Raw genomic sequence first — 12,582 nt, forward strand, 5'->3', positions numbered from 1 at the left:
ATGAATATGTCCAGCTATATCAAGAGATTCTGTGCCAGGTCCCTTCATCTGTGCAGGATAATGTCACCTCTGTCCTTCAAGAAAACTGCCTGTAGTGACAGAGAGGACTTTTTTTCCCTGCAAATTCTAATTGAACCAGAGTTTTTCTCACTCTGCTGCTTTCTAAGAGTTGCTTATTTAACCTATGGGCATTTGGAGTGGGACCATTTTAAAGAGGGCCTGGAGAATTGCAGGGGAAGCATTAAACCTCCCAATAAAGTATACATATATGAGAATGTAGAAAGCTGGGATTTTGATACATCCTCAAGGAAGTATTAGCGCGATTTGACAGAGATTACTGATTGCACCCACTGTGGGAAAATGCTGTGATCGCATTGCTGTAAAATGAACGGGATAAAGGGAAGACAGTGATTTTCTTATTGCAGTTATTTTGTAATGTGTGTTGTCTCCCCCCCCCCCCTTGACCTATGCAGAATTAAACAAGGGAAATATTGCATATGGATTAATAGAATAGTGTGAAGTAACATGCATAGAAGGGCCCTGGAAAAAATGCTTTAATCCGTAATGATTGGTTTTCTTTAAACAGCGACGAGAGGTGTTGATAAGGGTAAAGGTAACTGCTTTTCCACCACTCCCTATAGGAGGAATACCGGACTGAAGGCATCAGCTGGCACAACATCGACTACATAGACAACACTGGCTGCATCAACCTCATCAGCAAGAAGCCCACCGCATTGCTCCACCTTCTGGACGAAGAGTGCAAGTGAGTGCAGAGGCTTTCTCATCCAACAGGGTCCCCTTAGCAGGCTGCCATTCACACTTGGTTATCTGGGTACACATGCATTGTACAGTGGAGCTGAGCCCTGAACTGGCCTGGCCTGCTGCCTTGTCAGCATATGATGTCTTTATTTTTGCCTCTCTGAAATGGCCAAATCTGAGTGAGGGATTAGAAAACTGAGACGCTTTCTACTATGATACATTACTTAAACAGATTATTGGCTAGCAACACGGTACAGTAATCCCTGCACACTCGTAACTCAAACAGCTTCCAAGACACCTTGTTTTTTGTGGATTTTTAATATCGAGATCTAAAATGTATCCTTACTTCAAAAGGAGATGTTTATTTAGAATAGGATTTTAAGTGTTAAGGCCTTGTTACTGAGAATGAGCATGTTTCCGACACGATGTAAAAACAAAAAAGGAAGGGTGTCACAGATGTTTGACTTTTATAACTAGTTTTTACTTGATTTGGAAACTAGACTTTAAATAGCATGAAATTGTACTCCTGTTCACTGTGTCTTCACTACAGTCTTCCTTTTCCTGTAGGTTTTTTATATTTGTATTAGTATTATTATTATTTTCTGTTTCAATGTTGGCAAAGGTTGGCACAGCTCCCCTTTCAACTTCATTGCTGAAAGAACAGCAAACCTAGGTAGCTGTCATTTGTATAGCTATGGGTGACCTGGCCAAAAGAACACACACTGTCAGATGTGTAAATTGGAATAATTAATATCAGGGCATCTCAGGTTTGAAAATATAAGCCAAAGAGCAGGACTCATTAGATTTGAGTTTGGTGTGTGTTTCAAAAGCATGTTGATGGGACATTACACGTCACAGTTCCTGATTGAAATTCTTGTCCAAAAACAGCTTTTCACAGTCCTCGGGTTTCTAAAATGGATATTGTATATGTAAGGCCTAAATCCTTTCCAAGGTTTCATAATTTTTTTGTTTTTAAACTTTGAATAAAATACCATGGTATTAAGTATGATTCACTTGGAGACATTCAAAGATCCTGTTCTTCCTGTCTGGCATATGATCTACCAGTGAAACGTGGTAAATATCCTAGTGCTGTGCTGGACAATTAAGAGTAATGCAGCCAAACAGACTTTGATACAGAAGAAACTGAAATCGAAGGATACGGGAAATCAAATAATAGAGCCTAGGAGACATTAACACTAGAATTCTCCGAGCTCTTTGCGCTGAGAGAAATTAAGAAGTAAAGTGCAGCCAGTGTTTTTTGTTTCTGGCTTAGTTTATTTTCCCCCAAAGCTTATGCAGGGAGTTGTTATCATTTTGTTGCAGTTTCCCACAAGCCTCTAACCAGACCCTCTTGGACAAGTTCAAGCGGCAACACGAGGGGAACAGCTACATCGAGTTCCCAGCAGTGATGGAGCCGGCTTTTATCATCAGGCACTACGCCGGCAAGGTCAAATACGGAGTGAAGGTCAGTCGCTCTCGCTCTCGGCGATACATTTGTCGTTGAACTGTGGACATGGGGTTTGGGCAGTCGTAAAAGTGACAATCTGTCCATCCCAGGTTAAAGCACAGTAGAGGATCAGCTCTGGAGGGAAGCTCATTTAACTGTAGATGTGGAAAGCCCTGTCTTCTCCAAGGCTTTAATCAGGATCAGAGGAATTACTTTGACTCGTATTGGGATTTTAATCAGTTTCTTGGGTTCATTCCCAGCTGTGTTTTTATTAAAAAAAAAAAAAAAAGAAAACCAATGATTTGGCTTCTTTTACCCAGAACAATCGTGAGACGGGTTTTCTCAGAAATGCACTACAGAGAAACGAATTACAGTTCCACCTCCGGCAGTGATATTAACACGAATTTGATTTTATTACTGCATTGTTTCAACCTGTTGATTTCTTGGTCTACCGTATTACGTTCACTTTCAAACAACTAGCATTGACAGCTGAATAATTTGTAATCATTCAGAAGAGACATTTTGTTTTATTTAATTTGAACATCGGAACATTTTATATGATCTCTATCAACAATATACTGCATTTGTGTGTTTTGTATTGCTTGTTATTGTTTGTTTATTTTTTATCAAGTTTTAATGCCTCTCCATTTATTGCGGGGAATCTTGTAGGATTTCAGGGAAAAGAACACTGACCACATGAGACCCGACATTGTGGCCCTGCTCAAAAGCAGTAAGAATGCCTTCATCTGCGGCTTGATTGGGATCGACCCGGTGGCTACATTCCGCTGGGCGGTCCTCAGGTCCTACTTCAGGGCTCTGGTGGCCTTCAGAGAGGCAGGGAAACGGCATCTGGAGAAGAAAAGTGGTGAGTGCGCAGCCTGTCCTAACTCATTGCCCTCCTGCACAGACCTCAGGGATGCGCAAGCATACACACACATCTAGGTATCCGGTTCATTTATACAGTGACAAGATGCAAACATCTATACGCCAGTATGTTAATGATGCTGTGTGTGAAGATTCATTTTGCGTGCATTAAAGATCATTTTCCCTTTCAGGTGAAAATAGCATTGGAACGTGATAATCTGTATGCTTCAAACATTTGACAAAATCCTTTCATTATATATTCAGTGGAGACCTACATCTTTTGGGCTACACTCATATAGGCACCTCGAAAAAATGTTGCATTTGTTTCTGTTTCTGGTGTTCAAGAGGTTAAGACAAATTCAATCAACACATGTAGGGTCAGTCCATAAATTCTCCACTCGAGGGAAGCAATGTCGTCACTAGCACTGTGAAAAGCTCTTAAAAAACAACCTGTCCTTCTTTCTTTTGTTGTATCACTGTATGTGTTTGTTTGTTGCTTTTACAGTTGTGCATACTACACAAGCTCATACACTGCAAAAAAATTATAACCATAAAATATCACAATCTGGCTGACCTAAAAGAACTCTGCAATGAGGCATAATGGGATTCCCTTTTAAAGCACTGGCTACACTGGATTTATCCCAGGCTTCAGCTTGGAAGCATCTATTGCTTTGGCAGCAGGTAATGAAGAGTGTAGCAGTAGAGAGATGGCACACTTGTGCTCTGTTGACAGGAAGTAGGCCTTAACTGAGGCATCATCATGCTGTGGTGGCTGGCATTGTTACTGCTGTGCTTGGTAGAGCCTCCCTTTGCGTAGTGATTGAGTCCTGCACTGGACCGACCGGGCCGCTTGATCACTGCACCTCCACAAAGTCGCTCGTCCCCTGCTCTGGGTTGTGGTGGGACTGAGGGTTGGGGGAGGGGGTCGCTTAAATCTACTTAAACACAAGGGACATAAAATACTCATTCTTAGACAGTGGACAATTATTTGTTGGTTGTTGCCCTTAGTCTGCTCATCTCCCTTTCTGGTGGGAATGGAAATTTAACCTACTTTCAATATTCTGTATTCGATTAAGGTTTTGCATCTCCCCTACACTAGGAATATAACCATCAATTAACATTACTGTCACTTTTTGTGTGTGTTGCATGGACACTGGAATGCTGTAATGAAGTCCAGCACTCTCACGGACAACAGCCTTATTGAATTACTGCAGTCTGAAGTATCTAAGATCAAGGCCACAGTGTTAGAGCTTTGTATCCTTGTGTGCTTTTAACAGGGGCAAGATAGCAAACAGAAGTATGATCATTTTTCAGTCTTTGCTCTTTCCTGCTCATAGGAAGCCACTGGGAATGATGGAGTGGAGGTTAGATAGTACCGGAGCCCAGGTTGTTTTTAATGTCTTTCAGCTCTGAAATAATGTCTGGCTGTGGCTGTCCCAGATTAGCCTCTTTTGCAGTTCGCTCCACGTATATCAAAGTGGCATTTCTCATATGAAATTCCACACCATATCATGGAATCTTTTCTCACGCTTAATGGACTTGAACATCTTAGGAACAGCTCTGAGCAGAGCATATGTGTGTTGTATAGGATTGTTTTGGCTCCCAGTGGGTATGGGTGCAGTGAATCAAAGGCCGGGCCGTGTCTCAGCTAAGCTTACTGTCTGCTGTAATAGTAGTCTGTAGCTCCTGCAGCTTTGGCTATAAATAGATGTCCATCTTTTTTCAACACTTTCAACTTTTCAGCACAACATAGAAATATATATATATATATATAAATAAAACATCTTAATATATTTTAACGACAAAAAAGTGCAGAACAAATAAAATTTTCACACATTGCAGTGATGCTGTAGATTATTGATTTCAATGTTTTGATTTTGCATTGATATGTACTTTCAGGGCTGTTCTGCTGAACAGAATAAAACACCCATTTTCCTCATGTACAGTGGTGTATTAAAGATGCCCATTGGTTTAATTTTGACAGTGCTGGCATTGTCCTCTGTCAGGTGTGTGGATGTGTGGTTGGTACAGATGTGGGGGAGCTTGCAGCTGTTGCCACCCACCCCATCCCTGAGCTCCATTAGTTTACATTTCACTTTAAGCAACGCAAATATGCCCCAGCTCAAGCAAGTTCCTCAGGAATTACACAGACATTGCACCTCTGATGAATGTCTAAAACAATATATCTATATATATATATATATATATATATATATATATATATATATATATATATATATATAATTTAATGTTAATTGAACCCTTTAAAATGAGTCTTGTAATTTTAGGTTTAGCTGTTAGCTGTTTTATTCTGCTCTCAGAACGTGCATAGACTTAATTCAATTACTTAAGAAGCAGTGATTCAACTGACTGAACAAGGTCATGAATGTGAAAGCTAACTGAGGATGGCGTAACATTCCCAAAATAGTATAGACCTGACAAATGCAGGCAGCAAAAGCAAATGTACATGCTGTGCATGCATGAGTGCAGTATTAAGCATAGCTGGCCAGGCTTGCTTTGATTATAGTGAAATACAAGGTTTTAGTCACATCATTGGATACAAATGCATAAAAAAATGTCTGTTTTCTTGAAGCCTTGCAGTAGATCGCTTTCTCATTCCTCTCTATATAATCTCTCTCTTTCTCCCTCTCCCCCTCTCTCTCTCTTTCTTTTTTATTTTGTTTTTTTATTTTGCTTCCCAAGGGCATGATGATGCTGTGCCGTGTGCGGTTTTGAAAAGTGTGGATAGTTTTAGCTTTCTGCATCACCCAGTGCATCAGAGAAGCTTAGAGATCCTGCAGAGGTGCAAAGAGGAGAAGTACAGTAAGGCTACAATCCCACAATCCTCTCTCCTCACTACATGCACCCAGATGGACAAGGAGACCAACTACATCTGCGCTCTCTCATTCACTCACCCTCCATTACCTAGCCCCAGAATTTTTTTTTTTCTGCAAAATGTAACATTTACTTCTGAATCCAAACAAAACAAATCATGAACAGGGTTTAAATGTCATACCCTAATGGTAAAAGTTCTAGATTTTTTTTTTTTTTTTTGCATAATATTAATGGTCGACAACAAAATTTTAATGTATTCTTTCTAGTCAGCATTTTACAATTTTGAATCTGATAAGCTCATTAAAAATTCCAGGCCCTACTATCGTGAAAAATGTATGATTATAATAGTTCTAACTGCTGACAATCTACTTCTTGGCAATGCTGCCTGCATCTTCTCCTTGGCTAAAATAAGGTATTTTCAGAAACCCGCAACTCTTAGTCTGAAGACATCTTTCAGGCACTTTTGAGCTTTGTGGCAAAACATTTCTGTGAGCCTCATTATAATTTGATTTAAATTATATAGTCTTTATGTTTCTTTTAATAACAGGCAATGATTCAAACAGGCACAACAGAAATAAATCTTAGAAGTCTTACATGGATTTCTAGTAAACAGCCTGAGTGTGGTCAAAGGAAATCCATGCAAACATCTGTGTTAAAATCCAGTTTATTTCCAAGGTAAATGTGATTTGAATGTAGTTGGTCTCCATGTACACTCAACCTCCCCATCACCGTTTTGCTCCTCTGTTTGTTTCAGAATAACCAGTTCTGCATGAGAAATGGCCTCCTCTGCCAGTTTTTTCTTTTTTTTTTTTTGTATTATTACTAATACAACCCACTTTGGGGCAGACCGCACATTGTGTCTTGAAGCATGAACAGTTTTCATAATAACCACTGAGGTCTATGCCTTTGAGAATAACACTCACTGGATTCACTGCTGAACCGAAAGCACAAATAAACCCTGCAATAAAACACACCAGTACACACAGACCTGGTGTGTGTGGGCCTCCCTCCAATTGTTTGAAGGTTGGAGGAGCTCTTCTTTGGCACAGGTCCTCACTCCCACGGATTGTTCTGTACTCTTGGCTCACAGAAGAAGAGCTGACCACACTGGGCCTCAAGACGGTAATGTATCGGGAGGGGCCTTGCCCTCCATCACAGTCTGACGCTGCTCTTTGAGCAAGACCTCTTTGGAAATGAGTATAATTTAAATTTCCCACAGTCTCTTTTTGATATATCTCTCAATTTGTGTGCAAATCAGCTGCAACCTGTATGAGGCATAGGAGCACACATTTCCATCCTGCTGACCCGGTTGCTGCCGGGTTTATAAGTTTCTTCAGGCCATCAACTTCTAAAAACTTCAGGAAGATGGTCCTTGCAACAAATTTAAGTGAATCTGTTGTTCAGTTAAGCAGGTATAAACTCAGGGTGGAATGGACACCATTGCGGCTATGTAGACTTTGCACACCCCTGATATAAAGGGTAGACCACACACCCTCAGGTACAACATGCAATATGTTTTACTGCTTTGCTGTCAAATAGACTTGGGGGTTAGATAAGTAGAGGTACTTGCATCTGAGGTAATTTATTTCAGCTATTACTCTTCTCCACCTTCCTACAACAATTTTGGGGATTTTATGTATTTCTTTGTTTATTTGTTTCAAGGCGACCTAGTATTCATACATTATCTAACATAGACTACATGAAGAACATATCATTATCCTGTATGGTATTGGAATGTTGCTGGAATATTGAAAGTGATAGTAGATGATCTGACATTATTAACAGTCACAATTTATGAAGTGAAAATAAATGTATCTATCTGTGCTGCTTGACATACACATACATGTTTTCTGTTTTTAGGTGTATACAATGTTATATTTTATTGTACAGTGTAAAAGAAAAAATGATTTACATTTGTATTGTACAGTACTTGAGTTATATAATGTCAGTCTGGACCTGGAGTTATGCTGTGCTGTCCTTCCAACTGAGCTTTCAAATAATTAAGATATTTTTAAACTGTTCTCAAGTTCTTAAACAATTAAGTAAATGTTTAAAAAGTAATTTGAAAATATCCAGTTTAAAAACATGTCTGATGTATCATACCACCACTGTAAAAACACATTGTTTCTGCTCTTATAATCAATCAGTCAGTCAATAAATCAGTAAATAGAACTTTCCTTTAAAGTTTCATATAGATCACTTTAAATTTTCCAGTCGTCTTCCCTGCTGGAATGGCAGTGCGTGCAGGTCTGAACATTATTCAAATTTTTGATGGATTTGGCTCAACTGGAAGCATTTTTCAGACGATGAATCTCATGACTTCATATCCTTATGTGTTAATCAGACTTGACAGACAGAGCTGAAATCTCTTCCAGAATGGAACAATCACAATTACTGTAATAGGTTTCTTCATAAAGTTTATTTAATTGTCCTAGTTTATTTCCAGTTATATTATACAGAAATTAATCACTCTCCTGAGTTATATATATGTATTTTTGGCATAAGCTGGGTGCTTGTATGACCTTAATATTTTTCAAAATCATGTGTTACGATTCATTTTAAATACCTTCATGATTGATATTTCACTGATTGTAATGTATATTTCTGAAAAACTGTGAGATCCCATACTTCCTGATACTTTGCAGATGAAGGTTTTAGTGTGACTTAAAACAATCTATAGGGAATTAATACATTAATATAAGATATCACATGACGGTTAAAATCTGAGGACAGTCTCTTGAAAAAAAGAAAGAAAAAAAAAAAGTAGTAGCAGGTCCCTTCAACAGCACAAGAACTGGAGTGTGTAATCAGTTGCACTTTATAAAGCTGTCACCATGTCTGTGGCTGAAAAAAGTTACAGACATTATATTTTTACCTTTTCAGAAGACATTTGTATTTGTGTGTTTGTGTTCTTCCTTAGCTAGCTATGGAATAAATGCTCACCTTTATTTATTTATTTTCTTTTAACACATTTTTAATTCTGTTTGCCTTTTTCAGATTCAGTAACAAAAATCTGCTTATTTATTTATTTTTGCATTTCAGATTACCAGTTGATGTTGCCAAATGAAATCAATAATAAATAAATAATCCCCCAAAAAATTACAATGTGTGCATTTTTAGCATCTTGAGCCTTGCCCTTACTGTGACTGTACAGCACATTTTAACCCATCTTCAACTGGCTTTATTGCTGAACACTGTTGATGTATAAACCAGTCTGAGATCTTGCTCTCTCTCTGTTGGCTTAGGTATGACACGGAAGAGTCCACGAACTCCACTCTCTGACCTGCAGGGCACCAACACCCTTAATGAAAAACCACAGAGGTAAGTCTTTCGGCCCACAGCTGTCCCTGCACTATATGTATATATCCATAAGCTAGATGTCCCAATCAAACCTGATGATCTTGAAAAGAATAATGTATTTTGTGTGAGTTGTATATAGAGCTTATATATATATAACTCACACAAAATACATTATTCTTTTCAAGATCATCAGATTTGATTGGGACATCTAGCTTATGGATTTGCATAGGTGTGTCTTTCCCCATGACCTGGGGCTATTAGACTCCCATGATCTCCTTCATTTGAGCCCTATATTTGCCATTCCAGAATACCTCTTGGTCCCATGGGATGAGCTTCTGTGAGCGCACATGCTAATGTTCTTATACCCATACTGATAGCTGTGGACATTTTATTTGAATGCTCATATACCTTATTAATTGAACACTCTTAATATATTTTCCAGATCTCGATTATGAAATGTGTGGAACTACAGCCTTATAGGAGTTGAGATTTGTAGAAACAAAAGTAATGTTTTGAATAGATGACCGGGACCAGTCCACAGCACATCTGTCAAGTATCTCGGTTACGTTATTTCAGAGCATAGGAAATGTTGTCTATCCTGACAGCAATGTAGCTGTACTGAAAAAACAGAGACTGTTGGTCTCACAATTTGACTTTATTGAGCGAAGCGCTATGAAGCATGGCCATTCACGAATGAATAATTTCTTCATGCTGACCCTCATGACAGCCACAGGCTCCGGGGCCTCATATTTGGTTAATTACTACATGGTTGGGATTACTGAAGACCTGGTCCTGAGCGGGTGTCACTCGCCACCGCTACAACAGTGCCTTTGTTCAGGAGAGTCCTGGCGATAAAGGCTGGTTAATGTGATTTGCAACCACACACTTTCTTGGTTACTAAGTGACCGCTAAGCCCTTTGCAGCTGCTTCCTGTGTGATGTCAGGTTGTAGTTATGCATTCATAAGGCAACCCTGGGGCTAATAAATATTCAGACGCTGCAGGGTCCACTGCTACATACCATAGATATGTTCTGAGCAGCCTTTTAAATTAGGGGCAGGCTTAGCTGGGTTTAAGTGGCTTACTTTTTTGTATAAACAGGATTACAAGAAACTGTATTTTATACATACAGGCCTTAAAACCACTATAGTGGAAACATATGGTAGTGTCACAAAATAATTGACCTTCATCTGTCACAAACATACTCCATGTATAAAGAGAGATGTTTTTCTGTCTTCTGTATTTCAGATGATAACGGCACAATTGTAGATTGAACACCGGTACACTCATATTTTATTGTGATTAAACTGACCTTTCCATTAACCTCAGCCTACTATAGAGGAGAATCTCTCCTTCCACTGTTAAATATGCTGGTCAAGGACACATAAGAAACTGTGATGGCAAGTTGTTTTTCTCATGATAACATTCCTGTTTTCATATTTATTTCCTTGAATCTTTCAAAAATAGTCTTGTAGACTTGCATTGTGTATTTGTCTTATTTTGTTCAATGATATGCAGTGCCAGAAACGGTTTCTTTTGCTGGGAATTTATTACACAGAGAGAGGGAGAGAGCACTCTTAGATAGTGTATTCACAACAGAGTTAGAAATTCTGGCAGTTCCTTGAAAATCTTAATTGTCATCACTGGTGGACTATAGTAGTGACCTAAAAACATGTTTCATTGGGGAATCAAGTTCACTTCTAAATCCAGAATAGTCTGTTTGTTAAATATCTTCCTCAGGAGAACAGCAGCATCACCCCATGGGGTTAGTGCCCACAGTTTTATACAGCAGATTACAACAAGAATCTAGGCCAAGTCCTTGTTACTTTTTTCAACACAACACACAGGATATTTCTATTATTTGGTCCACCCGTTTCCTGTAATACTCACATGACAGTGTAGTATAGATTCAAGGTAGAGTGTGTTGTATTTATAGGTCAAGACCAGTAGCTGGTTTATTTTCAGAAGGGTCCAATGCTCACACTACTTTAAGGAAGTTAAGTTACAATTCCTACTCTATGCATCCCTAAACAAGCCAAGACTTAAAGACCTACTGGAACCCCCTTATTATTTTGAATTGTAAAATAATATGTAATGGGGAATTCAGGCCTAGATTTTTCTAACTTTGTTTGTTTTTAATGCAGAGTTTTTGCCCACATTTTACCCAAACCATCCCTCAAGGGCCCGTTTCCACAGCATTTTTATAGAAAGAAAACAAAGCCTTCAAAGAGCAAAAGGGAGAAGCGAGTGTTAAAGTATGCAGAATATCCAACTAAAACTGCCTGGCTGTGAATGTGTGCTGCATACACAACAAAGGGAAATATTTATAAAATCTCCAATGTTCACTCTCACCGCAGAGTCAGCTATTGCAAAATCCATGGGAATCGACTCGGGTTCTTACTTTCATAGTTTTGCAGTCTGCCTGCTGCTTTACTGCTCTTGCAACAGAAACTGGCAAGTCAGTGTTAATAGTTGGCATTAAAAAAAAATGGTTCATGTTTCTCAACAGACTCATTTGAAAAGAGCTTTGGGGGAAACAATGATAGCTTGACCTGAAAAGTCCAGACACTTCTGAACTAGACAGGATTAATGACAGCTGTGTTGGTATTCCTGTACTGAGAACGCTGCTGTGGCTGGAAACATGTATTCTACCTCTCAATCTATACTAAAGAAAATAAAAAAGAACAGAATTGAGTTAACCCAGGTTAAGGTCTGGGAGTACCAGGCTTGACACTCAACTTCACAGCCCTCCTGTGTTCGCTAGAACGAGTCCTGCTCATATGGATCATATGTATATATTTATTATACAGTAGAAATGTGTGATCTTTGTGTTTTTGATATGCCAAACAACGCCCCACTGATGTATATTTAAAATAAAAGGGATGTTTTAAATACTTTCTTCTGTCATCCATATATTTATTTTATAAATGTCAAATCTATGGTGGCATTAGTTTCCACAATATCCTTTCAACATAAATAAAACTAGGGATAACAGACTAAAATATATGCAATATATTTTAGATATACAGAAATTTTGCAATGTGTGTGGTATGCACCAAATAAGAGGTATTAATCATTTGTGCTCTTAGAAAATAAACTGTCCCAGCCTGTGGCTTGTGCAGTGTTTTTGACGACAGATGGATTTTGCTTTCCCTTCCCTTGATACCACAGGTTGTTTGAGGGGATTGTCTTTTTTTGCAATCCTAAGTGGTTTTTTGTTAAATGTTTTTTCTAGGATTAAAGTTAACCCCTCAGACACACTCCAGAGACCTGTTCATCCAGTGAATTAAGGATCCAGGGTTGCGCGTCACAATAGTCTCGGTGTCACGAGAAGCCTGTGTGCCGGATCTTGTGGCGGGTGTGATATTGTGCAGAGGAG

The 12,582-nt window shown here is 38.9% G+C and overlaps 1 protein-coding gene across 10 annotated transcripts in view; it reads left to right on the forward strand.

Annotated features, from left to right (window-relative positions):
- myo9aa (myosin IXAa) overlaps positions 1 to 12,582 on the forward strand; it is a 175,070-nt gene that overhangs the window by 127,618 nt on the left and 34,870 nt on the right. For 9 of the 10 annotated variants that reach the window (XM_066701740.1, XM_066701736.1, XM_066701743.1 and 6 more), the window contains 5 exons: positions 642 to 763; positions 2,083 to 2,224; positions 2,876 to 3,071; positions 5,774 to 5,893; positions 9,151 to 9,226. In XM_066701740.1, the coding sequence (XP_066557837.1) occupies positions 642 to 763; positions 2,083 to 2,224; positions 2,876 to 3,071; positions 5,774 to 5,893; positions 9,151 to 9,226 (656 nt within the window). The remainder of the gene's footprint in view (positions 1 to 641; positions 764 to 2,082; positions 2,225 to 2,875; positions 3,072 to 5,773; positions 5,894 to 9,150; positions 9,227 to 12,582) is intronic. The other variant, XM_066701741.1, reaches the window with a different exon arrangement.

Source organism: Amia ocellicauda, chromosome 4 (assembly GCF_036373705.1).
Source record: "Amia ocellicauda isolate fAmiCal2 chromosome 4, fAmiCal2.hap1, whole genome shotgun sequence".
NCBI classification, from domain to species: Eukaryota; Metazoa; Chordata; class Actinopteri; order Amiiformes; family Amiidae; genus Amia; species Amia ocellicauda.